This window comes from Equus asinus, chromosome 10, assembly GCF_041296235.1.
Source record: "Equus asinus isolate D_3611 breed Donkey chromosome 10, EquAss-T2T_v2, whole genome shotgun sequence".
NCBI lineage: Eukaryota > Metazoa > Chordata > Mammalia > Perissodactyla > Equidae > Equus > Equus asinus.
Genome location: NC_091799.1, coordinates 72,705,740 through 72,720,680, shown reverse-complemented (window position 1 = coordinate 72,720,680; position 14,941 = coordinate 72,705,740). Strand labels below are relative to the sequence as shown.

The 14,941-nt window shown below is 32.7% G+C and overlaps 1 protein-coding gene across 1 annotated transcript in view; it reads right to left on the bottom strand.

Annotated features, from left to right (window-relative positions):
* The window catches only part of HCN1 (hyperpolarization activated cyclic nucleotide gated potassium channel 1), a 369,515-nt gene that overhangs the window by 160,530 nt on the left and 194,044 nt on the right, over positions 1-14,941 (bottom strand). Inside the window, exon 3 of the mRNA XM_044779352.2 lies at positions 5,020-5,181. Within this exon, the coding sequence (XP_044635287.1) occupies positions 5,020-5,181 (162 nt within the window). The remainder of the gene's footprint in view (positions 1-5,019; positions 5,182-14,941) is intronic.

The window sequence follows — 14,941 nt, the reverse complement described above, 5'->3', positions numbered from 1 at the left end:
ATACATCATCTTAATTTTTTTCAGGAAAATAGTTATCTTATTTACACAGAAATGAAAAGCATTAGGAGCTGATTAATTTGGACTTCATAAATTTCGAGTATGTTGTATTGCCCATGATTTGATCAAGTGATTACTTATCTTTGAAGAAATAATTTGATGTACAAATTACTAAAGCAAAACTATGCAAGGAAAAATATTTAAAATGCATAATAGAATAACTTTTTTACACATAATTTTCAAATACTATTGATAATTACCTGTTCGGTTATAAACAATTAATATTTCTTTAGCAACATATGCAAGGTTGGCATAGGATCTGTGGGTGTGCAGACACTTATAAGGCATATTGCCTGCCCTCTAGAAGGGCATCTCTCAAGATGAAATAATGCTTAGTTTCCTTCAAATCACAACAAAATAAAACGTCATAATGAATGATGCTTGAGATGGTTTAAATTATTTTGAATATGATGTTACTCAGCTGTAAGTATAAAACTAGATATGTTTCTTAGCCTTATAGCTTTCGTAAATTTAAAGCAAACAACAATTTACAAGTCAAATACTGACAAAATAATACACCAATAAACGTATCAATGTAAATGTATGGTTACGGATGATGTTGCTTGGTTGATACTAAATGATTGCATACAATGTAAATACAGTGCTGACTATTATGGCTCAAGTTTTATGTAGTTTAACAACCTAATATACATTTGTGTGCTATGTAATGAGTGACTTGGTTTTCCAACCCATTACTTCATTATGGTTATGGGGAAAATTTTGTACAACATTTAATATGGTGTCATTTAGCCCTCATTTGGTATAAATGGATCATTTACTTATCAAGCCCATAAGTCAGAATTATTTTATATAACATCTCATGGCATGACGCACTTTAACTACAAAAGCAAATCCAAACTCCCTATTTAGGGCATTCAGATGATCCTAGATTCATAGTATACTTAGGTTGAAACCTTCCAAATTGTTGTGAACATGTATCCATACCTTTACAAGATTGCTGGGAGAAAACCTGTGGACTCCCTGAGAGCAAGCCTGTAGACTTCAATTAAAGACACATTGCTCTTGGAATGTACTACTCAGCTGCAAATCTCTCTTTTTCCATTCTGTAATGTCATGTCCCAAGTTACGTCAAAACCAACATGCAAGTTCAAATGCATCATAGTTTTTATTAGTTAGATTCTTAAAATGAATATTTAATGACATTTATAATTTAAACCAAAAACCATTACCTTAATAATGAACTGCTACAATTTTAATGTGATACACCTAAAAACATAGTCACAATATAATGGGAATGACTAGATTTTCAAAATTAATTTTATTAGACATTAACTATCTGACAAACACAGGATTTACATTCAGACAGAATCCTAAAATTCAAACATTTCTTGGATGAAACAAAAGTAAGGACTACAAATGCAAAGCAAGATTAAGTCCTGTTCAAGTTGCATTTTGCAAGTCAGTATCTCCTACCTCATCAACTCAAGTCATTCACCATGGTTAGTGATTGCCTTTAAAAAATAGCATTTAAAAAGTTATCTTAGTAAGGAATTTATAAAGATTGCAAAGGAATTATCTGAGACAAACTGAATCCATTACTATGGAATGAAATGAAGGTTAGAAACAGTTAATATAAGAATAAATATATTGAACAAATTACCAGTTAAAGATATAGAATGGTTATAGCATTGAGTACGAATTTCTCATCATAGGACATATATGGAGAACTAGCTAGTGATATATAGATACAGATAAGGATATAGATATGAACGCAAATACAGTTAAAGAGGATTTAAAATATACATATAGATAAGGATGTAGATAAAAACGCAAATGTGTTTTAGAAGAATTTAAAATACATATAGAGACAGAAGGATGTAGATATAAATGCAAATATGGTTAAGGAGGAATTTAAAATAACATTTAAGGATATAAATCATTTAAGAATGCAAGATATGAAAAAGAAAATGCATAAGGAATTTGCTGAACACCCAAATCTTTATCATAAATCATTTAGTATTAATGTCAAATGTCACAGCATAATTGCCAAATCTGTACTCAAGAATGACTAGTATTGTGTCCTGCATCCCTCCTGATCTAGCTTTTCAATTTTTTCTCCCCAATTTGATTTTGTTTTTCTACATCTACGTCTCATATCCGTCTTGCCAATCTTTAGTGTCAGAGCTCAAATGCTGGTTTTCAAGTGACTTTCAACACCAACTGCTGTACGTTGACTACAGGTTTCATTCTTTTGTAACTACTTTTCTTAACTGTTTTTTGCTATCTATGCAACACAAGATATTCCAATGTGATTTAGAACAGAAATTATGGAGTCAGATATGCATTCTAACCTTGGTTTTATAATCTACTACCTGTGTGACGTTAGACGATAAGTTTAACTTCTAAAATTTTCCTTTTTCTGAACTGCCAAATGGGAGGTAATAGTGTTTATCTCATTCTGCTGCTGTGAGGACCAAATAAAGCAGCACGTTTCAAAGCACAGGGCTTGTATGCGGCAAGCACGATATATAAATGTAGGGTGCTTTTTCTTATGTTGGACTTCTACTTCTCCTTTATAACTCGCTTTGTGTGTAAATACACTTTGTTTTGTTTCGTTGTGATGAAAAGTTTTCTAGAACTCAATAGCGTTAGGATAGAAGATAATATCGTCAAGGTCAAATAACACCATCGAGATTCTCTATAGACGTAAAGATTGCCTTTTTTCATGTTGTTATCTCCTTCGTGTCACTAATATTCACAACACAAAAGAATTTTTAGTCTTTACAGTTGGACATAGACTTAACTGTTTCCTACCCTCCATATTAGAGTTAAACATGGAAATAATGTTACGTAAAAGAGAATGAATATAAGAGCCAATTTCATAAGTAAACCTGCAGCCAAAAAGAAAAAGATCCAAAAGCAAATTGGAAATTCAGGGAAGGTATTATATATATATAACATCAGGATATAATAAAGGTTTGGCTATGTCAGGTTAAACACACACAAACAAGTACATGCAGACATGTTTTAAGAAAAATCATCAAGACATTAAAAATTTTTCATTGTGTGCATACCACTAGATATATTAAGTAATATATTGCCCTACATTATAATTACACAATTATATGCATTTTATGGATACCCAAAAGTAGTTCCTATACCTTTTCAATGAAGACAATTGCTATTTTCTGGAAAGATACCAAGAGAAAATTTGAAATAATAATTATTTGCAAACTTAAATATTATTTGGTGCCAATGATGAATCATCTTTTGGCAGTAGTGCTAGTGTTTTTACACTAGTCACTCAGTCGGTAGCCAGATTATAGAGCTGTTGCTTCCCCACTCCCAAATATCTTAATAGTGTCTTGCTTCCTCAGTGACAAGTAAAAGTGACAGATGTATCATTAAGGAGATTTCACAGATTTGAAAAGTGAGCTGATCAAACTCTTAGCGTTGTTTTTGAGATACAGAAAATATAGAAGATTTCTCAAGTAAACTTTTGATGATGAGTGACTAGGTTATAACAAATTACTGTGTCAGGCACTGTTGTAGGCACTGGAGATAAAGTACAGAGAAAACCAAATTTTTTGACCTAATAGAACTTACATTCTGGTGTGGGAGACACAGAAAAATATAAATAACAAATACTTGCATGTGTGTGTGTGCAGGCATGTGCATGTGTGTATTAAATTCTTTTGAGATAAAATATAAACCAGTTGGGTGATATATTAGGTAAGGTGGTCAGGGAAGGCTTCTGTGAGGCAATGACATTTAAGCAGATACGAATGAAATAAAGGAATGATCCAGGTGAATATCAGGTCTCAAAGAAAGGAAGGAGTGAAAAGAATAAAGGAGGGAAGGAGGGAGGGAGATAGGGAGAAAAGGAGGGAGAGAAGGAAATAAGTCGGCCAGAGGATAGAAAATAAAGAAAAAAAGACCATATTTCCTAACATGTAATGTAAGCCTCTCTTTCCTTCACATACAAAGTCTGAGCTACAGTATTAGGAAAAAAAACAAATCTATTTTCTTAAGAAGTCTGTGTCATTTTTACATTAATAAATTAAGAAATTAATAATAGAACAGTTTGGGAAAAGAGAAGATATCTGATTTATGCTAAAGTTAATATCTTGTGAAAGTTACATAAAATTTATCTCCCATAAAATGTCACACATAAAAGAATTCTATTCTAATGAAGTTAATTTAAACAACATTTCATTAAATGTAATGTAACTAAAATGTAACGCAAGAAGAAAATACTAAAAGTTACCTATAAACATTTGCGATTATATGTACTTATGAACAAATATTTGTGAATATATACTTTAGAAATATTTGCTATTGTTGCAATTCCTTTGTGAGTGTTGCACTATGTAGATCAAAGCATATACTCTTAAAATTAAATGTGAATATGAATATATCTAACTATGGGAATCAAAATTTATATTTCACAATTTTTATATTTACATATCTTTCAAGGTGGATTTTAAAAGCTATCTTTTCCATGAAATATTCCCTAGAAAGAAGCACTATCTGAAATATCACTGCACATCATAACATATCTCATTTGCATTTATACTGCTACACGTGTCTCTGTATGTTTAACAACGCCTAGAACTGCATGTCTTTAACATAGTAAATGCTAGAATCAACTTGAAAGAAAGATGGAGTTATTCCAAGCAGTAGGCATTTTTAAAAGAATGTTGTTCTATGGTTGTGTATGTTTGTGTGTTAGTTCGTGTACCTTTGAAATAAAATGTGTCAACATACACAGAGTAAGATATCTAAAAACAGATGCTGTAACATATACATCCCAGGGACATTTCATGTGAATGAAACTTAGCTGTAGAGAAAGAAACAACATCTGATTTTATATCATGGAAGTAAAATTAAGTCGTCTCTAAACATTTATGGAGGAGAAATTAGATCATTCTAACATAAATACTTAGAACTTTTTGGCAAAACTTTGAAGATGCAGAGTAGAAAATAATACGAATTACTTACAACCATTTCATTTAGAGACACCCAGCAATCTGGTGGGAAATCCTGCAGGAGCGGCACTAAGAACTGAAGACAGCCATCCCAGTGACATAGGAGGAGCATCATGCCGATGAGGTTAAAAATTCTCACTACCGCACTGGCAAGGTCATACGTCATGTGGAAAATCTGTTGACCAAAATATAAAATCAGTTCTTATAATCAATTTTTTTAAAGTCAAGAATACTACCAATGTCTGTAGGCATTGACATTACGTAGTGTAAGTCAGTGATTTAATAAAAATATGGGAAGAAATTTTACAAATACAAACAGGGATTACTTTTCTTTACCTCTACATTGAGGCCTGGCACTCCATTTTATGAGTATTACAGCCAACTGTGAGTTCTCCATGGGAACAGAGGTAACATGAATACATTAAATGTTTTGGTCATGTTTTAAAGAACAGTGGTTTTGCCAGTAGTTTTCACATGTTGTCCTTCTGGGCATTTTAGCAAAGTTGCTTTAAAATATGTTAACAAATTTGACAGATGATGGGTACCGTCTTCTCTGTTTTTCATCCCCTGTTAAGTTAATGGATTTATTGAAGGACCAAGAAAATAACCCAAGGACTGAAAAGCATTAGAAAAAGAAGTTTAATCAGAAACTACTAAGGTGGAGAATTAATTGCAGTTAACTTTGTAGCTAGATGAGTGGAGGGACTTCTTTTATTGTGTATACTGCACATGAAAAGTGGCCTTTGAGGTAAAAGTTCCGTGAATTTGGTTAAAAAACAATTGTGCAACACTTTTTAAAATTAAAATTGTTATTTCCATCTATATTATTTGTATGGTACAAGTTTCCCCTTTCTACAAAACTTTCTTATTTATATTTTCGGAAAATCCAATATGATAGGTAAGATTATTTCAGAAAGCACAAAAATTATTGCAAATCAACATCCTCCATCAGAATTTTAGAAGTGGAAACTTACATAAAGGTTTATATCTATAACTTCTCATCCATCTAGTTATTACAAGAAGTAGAATCAGAACCTGGATCCTTTCTTTAGCAACTCATACATTACATCACTCTCCCACTGCTAATGTGGTTTCTGTTTTTATTTCAAGCAGTCTAGAAAAACAAAACCCACTTGGGAGGACAACTACATTCTAGAATGAAAGGTTGTTTTAACTTGTTAAAAGACTACTAAGTCAATAATTAATAAATATGCATAAATATACAAAGACACAACACATTGAGATATGTGGAATCACATTTTGTATAATTCACCAAAATAATGGTCTATTTTTGAAGTAATGAGGACACTATGAATTGAGAAATTATCTAAGAAATAGAAAAGAACCCACAAATTTTAAATTTAGATATAGAAACTAAATCTTTATAAAGAAACTTCTATAGTTCTTAAGAGATGCATACTGAAGTATGTCAAGGTAAGTTGACAGGACGGTTGGGACTTTGCTTTTATAAAGTCACCGAATGTGTACTTAATTAAGTGCTTTTCACTTTGATACCTTTCTATTAGGTATTAATTCTTTTTTTTCAACAATCTTCCTTTTTGACATAGTAATTACAGTGAACAAAAAAAAAATCCTTCTTTGTGGGAATATACACACTGTTCTGAATTTCTTTTAAAAGTTAGATTGGGGCCTTAGATTTTAAAGGCAACAGATCACTCATTTTGACATTCAGACAGCTATACACATAGCAATATATTTTAAAGCATTAAGAATTTTATTTTCCTCTAAATTATTTTTTAATTTGGTTTTGTATTTGGCAAACTCACAGAAAAGTCCTTTTGATGTTATTCCCTTTAATATTTTTTTGGTCACTGAATTTGTAAATAAAAATTGTACCAACACTTTAATCAATAATTTTTCATTAAAAATAATACAGCAAAACGTAATTTAAAAGCTTTTTACTATCAAAGTGAGAAAAGAAAATCACCATGGATTTAAGAATTTTTTGTTTAGTAATAGAATTATATATTTATATCTAAGTATTTCCTGACAAAATGGTTCAATGTGTCTTTTGGATAAGAGTTGCATTGTTGGGAAACAGAGTATAGTTGTAGAATGTAAACTTCTGTATCAAACAAGAAACTAATTATCTTCAAACTTGATTATTTGAAGCAAACAATATCTGCAATTCTCTGCCAAAGTCTTTAAATTATAAGCACACAGGCTGTAACCACCATTTAATTATCAGACTTTATAGAGTGAAGTCTGGGATGTTAAGAGAATTAGGGCCCATTCTTAGTACAGCTGACTTTTATGAATCTTCTACTTTCTTTTTGAGAAATTCGATTCTTTTCTTGAGATCTTAAGGAACTATTTACTGAATTAAGATAACATATGCTAACAGTTATTCACCAATTCCTTTAAGAAAACCCTATTATTTCTGAAATATTTCCCAGAGAAACACAACCACTAGTTTCATAAAGGATATAAGATCTTTCATAACATATTAGAAACACATTTTTTTTATTTTGCTTCCATGTGATTACTCAACTCCTATTGTAACAGGATAATCCCTAGAGGTAAGCCTATTCTCTACCCCATGTCCATTCCCAACCTCACAACGTTAGTATACAGCACTAGTGCTAGATTTATATACTAACTCTACCAAATCAGGAGTGCTCAGGAATAGCTCCCATAATTAATTTCATAAACAGTCTCCCTTTTGGTGTTTAACATTATGTATTTAAAATTGATCTCGTTTTTTGGAGCTATCCTAAAATCTAACTTTGGAAGAGGCACTAGCAAGTTGGCACTAGTTAATATCAGAGGCTAATTTCAAATAGTGGAATCCATCCTGATTTATCTACCCGACAAAAGAACATCATAATGTATGAGTATTACATTTGATGCATACATGAATGTATATAGCGTCTGGGCCCCAAGTGATTATCTCTTGAGCTCTTATAATTAATACACTCTGGCAGGCATAATCATTACATGTGACTGGTTGCTAGATTATTAACGGCCCTGTTAAAACCTTGCTCATGGAAGATTTGGAGTGAGAAGACTACTGCCTTAGAGAGCACATACATCTGTAGATAGTCACGCTAATCAAAGAAGGAAACATCCAATCTAATTTATGCATAGCCACAACTTCTTATTGTCTAAGGGCAGCTTGTAGGATAAATCTAAGTATGACTTGACTCAACTTACTGATCAGGCAACCGATACCATTGATTAATATTTTCAGGTTTTTTCCATCTCTGAGGTGGACATCCTTAAGAGATAAATTCTCTTGTAAATCAATTATCTTAATGCTACTGCTTGCAAACCTGACTTCAAAAACAGCACCATAAATTGTTATTAAATGAATGAATGAAAATATTGCAAGGATTTAACAATGATAGCATAAGTCATCTTTTATGATCTTTAGAGTGTGCAGCTTTTACTTCTGTGTTTTAAACCAGGGAATGAAAAAAAAAACTTTATTATTTTCTATCTCCTAAATAATCTGACTTGAACCCTGATTTGAGTGCTCAGAGTGTAGGTAACAGAAAGACAGGCTGTTCTGACCCACTAGCAATATGCTTTTAAGTGGTCCTTATAAGAGTCAACTGAAAAAAAGAATTAAAATAAGTTTTTAAAGCACACCCTCATTTTTACTTTCACCAAAAACTAGACTACAAAATATGTCAGTGGAAGGCACAATGTTCAGTTCAGAACATTATGTTGTTCGTATGACTTCAATGAATGGAAATGTCTGGTCACAAATTCTCATTGAAGTCTTTTTGTAATAGTAGAGTTCCAGAATTCTGCCGAGTTGGAGTTCAATAACTCCGGATAGGATAGCTAATTAACTTTCCAAAACTGAAGAATGTTCTGAGTAAGAAAATTTAATTCAGAATCCCACAGCCTGTCCTCATATTTGCATAACTGTTCACCACAAGTATAATTTTTCGTAATATTTTTCCCAGGAGCAATGCATATTCCATGCTGTTTTTAAAAGGTCAAATCCCAAACTGTGCTGTATGGCAGACATCCATAAATTAGCTGAGTTCCTTCGAAATGCCCGCCACCTTCTTTCCTGAGAAACCAGATTCAGGGCTCTCTCAATCTAATAGCACCTATGAAATCAGCGGGCCTTAACCTATCCTTAACTATTTGATCTATTATGCTTTACCTAACCACAAAAGTCGTCAAGAGTAATTTAAGACTTTTCGCAGCTTGTATTCATCCGCCCTTAGTCTTTGACTTCACAAATGGGAATCATTTCTAGGCTAGGTTGCTTCCGTGGTCTCGATATTGACTTAAGCCTTGGACTAGACCTTCAAAATTCTTATCAAAGTAATATTCAGAGAACCAAATGGGTCAGAAATGGCTCTTTTGACAGAGAATTTTCTTATTTTTAAGGTGTAAAACAGGGTTGGGGTCTTTCATTTTTCTTCATAAATCTGTACCTGCACCTACAAAAATGTTATATATCTTTTAGATGGAGTGTCTATATGCCATGTTGATACAGAATACAAGAAAACAAACATTTAGTTTCTCAGTCTGTTTCACAGCTAGCAGATATCCAGCATTCAATATGTAGTAGTCCCAGTCAATGACAAAATAAATATTTTAAGAGCCCTATTGCACTTTCTGCAATTCTTATCTTGAAAATGATCCAGGTTATATTACCACGCTTTAGGTACAAAGTGCAAAAGGTTTTACTTGGTTTATGAGAGAAGAGTGCTCTTCATAGTAATTTCTTTGAACAATGACCAATGACTGCAATCCTTGGACTAATTTTATCAGTTCCCAACTCTATCTAGGATCTCATTCAGAATGTCCAGTCCTTCAGAAAACCATAACCTTCAGAAAAGTCAAACATCTGGGCCTCTCATCTCTATCAGCTTCTGTAAATAGTCAAAATGCAATTATCCCCTCCCCAACTTCGCAGACCTATTGACAGATCCTCATGCTGTTGAATGCTTTTTTCTGGATTCTTCTCTCCACTGTCCTTCCAAAACTCCTCCTACATTGTCAATTAACTCTCGTAAAACCTCAGCCTCATCATAAAATTCTTCCTCTCCTCTGCTTTTCCTGAGACTTATGACTCCCCTTTCCCCTTTCCCCAAAGACTCAGCTTCTCTGGTACTTTCTCAAACAGGGTCGGTTCAATTCTTTTAAACTTCATAAGCCTTAGGTTCTCATGCAGTGCCCTCATTTTCCAAGCTCCCGTTTGCCCCTCTCAGACACTTATTTGTCCACCTGTATAAAATAATTCCTTCTCTTTAGTGCTCATTCTATTTGGCTATTCTACACATGACTTTCTCTCATTTCTGGCATCTAACAACCTCTCAGTTCCACACACCACACATCTCCATTCATTAAGAACTCTGTGTTTTTCCATTGCCTTTTCTCTGCAAAATATCAACTTCTGATTAATCAATCAGCCACTTCTATACCCGAGCTATTGAAGATTACTGGAGACGAAACTGTAGATTGTGGCTACTAAAAAATTTTAAATGATAGCAACCTTGTTTGAGACCCTTGGCTGTGGTCTATTAATTTCCCTATTCCTAACATCATCTATCCTATATTTTTTCCTCTCTTCTACTTCCCCAAGGCCCTTGACTATCCTGCTCACTCTCAGCTTAAAATTTTACCTTCTCCAGAAGAAAAACTCTTACGTTTGAATTCCTTCAACTCTGACCCCTCATACATTCAAACAAAAATGCACCTGCACCTTTTCTAAGTGGCTTTTTCCTAGTATCAAAAGATGTGTCTTTTATTCAAAATGAATCCCTGTCAACTTTTCCTTATCAGTCTGATATTTTTTCTCCTCTAGGAACCTAAATAATTAGTCCAGAGGTCCTCAATCTATGGTGAAAACCAACTCTCTCCCCTCTCAGCTGTGGACAGACACTTCTGTAAGTACAGTACAAATGAACTAATACAAAAATGAAATTTAAAAACCAAGACATATGTAATACAAAACTACTGCTTATGCTCCTGGATATAGTGGAAATATCAAATTACTATAATTACTTGATTACTTTCTCTTCAGATTCGTTAACCTCTTCTATACTAGCTTTACCCCAAATATTTAGAAAAAATAAAATTACTCCATTCCTCAAAAACATTTTAAGTTGAAAAAGAATCTTCATTTCCTAATTTTTTTTTCCTTCGTAGTCTTCTCAGTTTAGCTTATCAAAAATACTCTCCTCATGGAACTTTGAGACAGAGAGAGAGCTGGCCTGCCCTAGAGGGTAAAGTAGTTTGCTTGTCACAGTTATATGTGCAAATTGCCATCTGGTGCAAAATTTTATTTCCTGAAGGATGTACATTTCTTGGCTACTCTGTGCCTCTGTCACTCTCCCCTTTCCCCACATATGAGAGGAATGTGATGATATTTAAGGCTGACTTCATGTCCCCAAATGGGGGATTGAAACTTAAGAAAAAATATACATCTATTTGAGCATGCTTCTTCAAGTGGCACAGGTATCATTGGGACTATAGAGAAAGATAGATCTTATTACATGATTCTGCAGTAAACTAAACAGTACTTATATAGTCATAACAACTACATATTTATAGAATTATAGTTACAGAACAGAATGCACAGGTTCTCAATCATGGTTGTCAAAAAACAGAGTAAAGACAGATGTGGATGTGTTATTTTGATCATGTCCATGTATTTCTTTAAGGAACATAAATATATGTATAAAATAAAAAAGGAAGCGATTTTAGGTATTCTAGTTGTAAAAACATTGTCATGTTTCTTAACAAGGTAAAAGAGATCTTGACTATTCCTTAGAATTGATGACTTTCTTTCATTACTTTGCTACTGTATAATGTATCAGCCATTCGTAATCACACATGTGTTTACATAGGATTTTAATTCCATATACCTAAACATTTAGCAAAAGTATGTATTTATGCAAAATTGCTCTTTATTTAGCTTTACTATCTGAGAAAAATCAAAGATCATGAGTTACTAGGGAAATATAAGAAAAATTGGAAAATATTATAATATGGATTCTTTGAACATTTTTGGTAGAAAACAATGATAGGAAACACTTATAAACTGGAAACTTATAAACTGGAAAAGTAGAAACCTTAAAAACTAGGATGCACAATGCTTGGTGATACAGAGTTGATGCTCAGCAAATGTTTTTTCTCCAACAGAGGTTACTCAACTAACAATGAATTTGTATAAATGGGTCAATGCAGATGAGTATCCAACTGAGATGAGCCATTTCTACTAAGCTTACTCATTTTCCCTTGAATTTCAAGTCATTACAAGCTGACAATTAGGAATAGGTCAGAAACAAAAATGCTTAGGATAGGTTGCGTTTTTTTTTTAACTGAATGTACCCAAATCTTCACATTTTTTAAGTACCTTAGGAAAGAGAAGTATATCTTTTTAATTTTCATGAGGACTATGTGGTATAACAGAATATCTGTTTATTGGACAGTGCCCTAGAAAAGTGAAAGAGCAAGAATAACCCCATGTGCTTAATTTACTTTAGAAAGTAGCTTACACACTGGGAAAGTCAAATTACGAATGAATATTGAAAATGACCCCACAAAGAAGTGACTTTAATAGACTAGAACTCTGGAACAAATGAAATTAATTAAAATTAAACAATTTAAGGTCACTGTTCCTCTATTACAAATTTAAAACGGATGTAAATATGGACAATCTATACAAATTGTGCAACTACCTGAATATTTAAATGAGGAAAATATGACCACATATTTTATGATGGATCTTTGAACTTTATTTTAATGATAGTTATGTGAAGGCTATTTGATGCTTACCACACACGTAATTTCAGGATTAAGTCCGCACTAATATTTCTTGATTTTATGAAATGTTTTTTTCTGAAGACTTTTTTTGCAAATCTCATCTTGAAAAGTCAAAATAAAATTTTTAAATCTTTTTAAAAATGAAAAAATAATATTCTTTTTTATTGTCTATTTACACAGTAAAAAATAATAATCAAGAAAACAATATTAAGTGGCTACACAAATGTGCGCGTATGTGTGCTTGTGCATATGTGTGTGTGTGTGTAGAGAAAGAGGGTGTAAAGTCAAGCTAATAACACATTAGCAATATTCTATGAATTCTGCATACCTCTTTTGAATGAATTTCAAATGATAGTTCCATAACATTGTGTTTTTTGGAAAGGATTAGGGAATAATTCATTGTAGAAATAAGATAATGCTAATAATAACCTGATTTTTATCTTTATAGTTTCATGTTGATCTTTCGTTCGGGTTTCTCTCTTGTGGATAACTGCTGTCTCATCAGATTTGTAATATGTTGCACTCTCCAATAAGTACAAATTTAGTTAGCTCTGCATTTTGAGCTACAAACAGTAAAATTATTCTAGCTTTTGTTACTAGTTAATTTCCTCAGCAAACAAAACCAATCACATGGATTTACGCTTTTTGAAGGGGAAAAATACGCCATAGAATGGAATGGAGAAATGTACCTAATCTTGGTAAGAACAGATATTTTACTTCAGAGACTTCATCTTGTTAATTTGTATTTTAAAATTCATCTTAGTAATGAACACTGTTAAGATAGAGAGAAGGCTGCTTCAGTGTACAAGCTCTGGTTACAAAATTATAAAGCAAAGCAGAGGATGTTTAAACTCATTTTATGTACTCCATAAATTGTTTTCCTGTAGACAGTCTCTTGCAGATATTCTATAGTCAATAAATATCTATTGAATTGCTTTGAAATTACCAAGTAAGAATAAGACATATTTTTTCATTCCATTCAGATATCATCCAGAAAGAATTTTTGTACTAACACTCAGTTAACCAGATTCTATTAAACTGTCCCTGAGACATGCATAAAATGCGTAATATATTTTGGTGGTCTCTTGCTAATAAATTTTTTAAGTATATACACAAATAATACTCTGTATTGTTATCTCCTCCATTTTCTATAAGAAAAAAATGCACTTCAATGTTTTTGGTCTCATATTCATGAACTTTGTTAAATTCACAACTGATAGATGTTTGGCATCTTAATCCTTTTCTCTTTTTCTCTTTTTTTGGCTTAAAACATTGAAAATTGCAGCATTTGTAGTATGGTAAAAATCTTTAAAGTTTAGTCATACGTTTGCATAGAACATTAAATTGTTAGGTACATTAGACAAGTTTTCAAATTTTTGAGTAATTATTTTGTTAATCTTAGAGATAAATAACCAAGTTAAGGGGCCGGCCCAGTGGTGCAGCGGTTAAGTTCACACATTCCACTTCAGTGGCCTGGGGTTTGCCAGTTCAGATCCAGGGTGCGGACCTAGGCACCACTTGACAAACCATGCTGTGGCAGGAGCCCCATATATAAAGTAGAGGAAGATAGGCATGGATGTTAGCTCAGGGCCAGGCTTCCTCAGCAAAAAGAGGAGGATTGGCAGCAGATGTTAACCCAGGACTAATCTTCCTCAAATAAATAAATAAATAACCAAGTTAACATGAAATAAAAAGACAGTAAACAAGTTTTTGCCATGTAAGGACTCAAAAAAATTGCCTATTAGGAACATGCATAACTTGAAATCAGGAAACGAGGTTCTAGTCTCTACTTTGCATAGTTTCCAAAAACTTGCCTTAGCTTCTCAACTGAAAGAAAAGAGAAGGAGTAAAATGACCTCTGAAGTACATTCTACATGTAGAATTCCTTAATACCCTTTACTTCAGAAATGAAAGGAATGATTTTCAAAAGTGAAAACACAGGGAAGCCAACAACACACACACACATTAATTGGAAGATAAACCAGAGGTAAATCACTATTTTGTATAAGTAATTTCCTCAAACCTTTGTTGATAAAACAAATAAATAAAAATGTAATATTAAAGCTAGTGGTAGTATAAATATGAGGTAAAATGAAATGTGATAGAGGCAATTATATTTGGATGAATTGCACAATGTCTTTCTCAACATCCCCGGCCTCTTCTCATCATTTACAGTC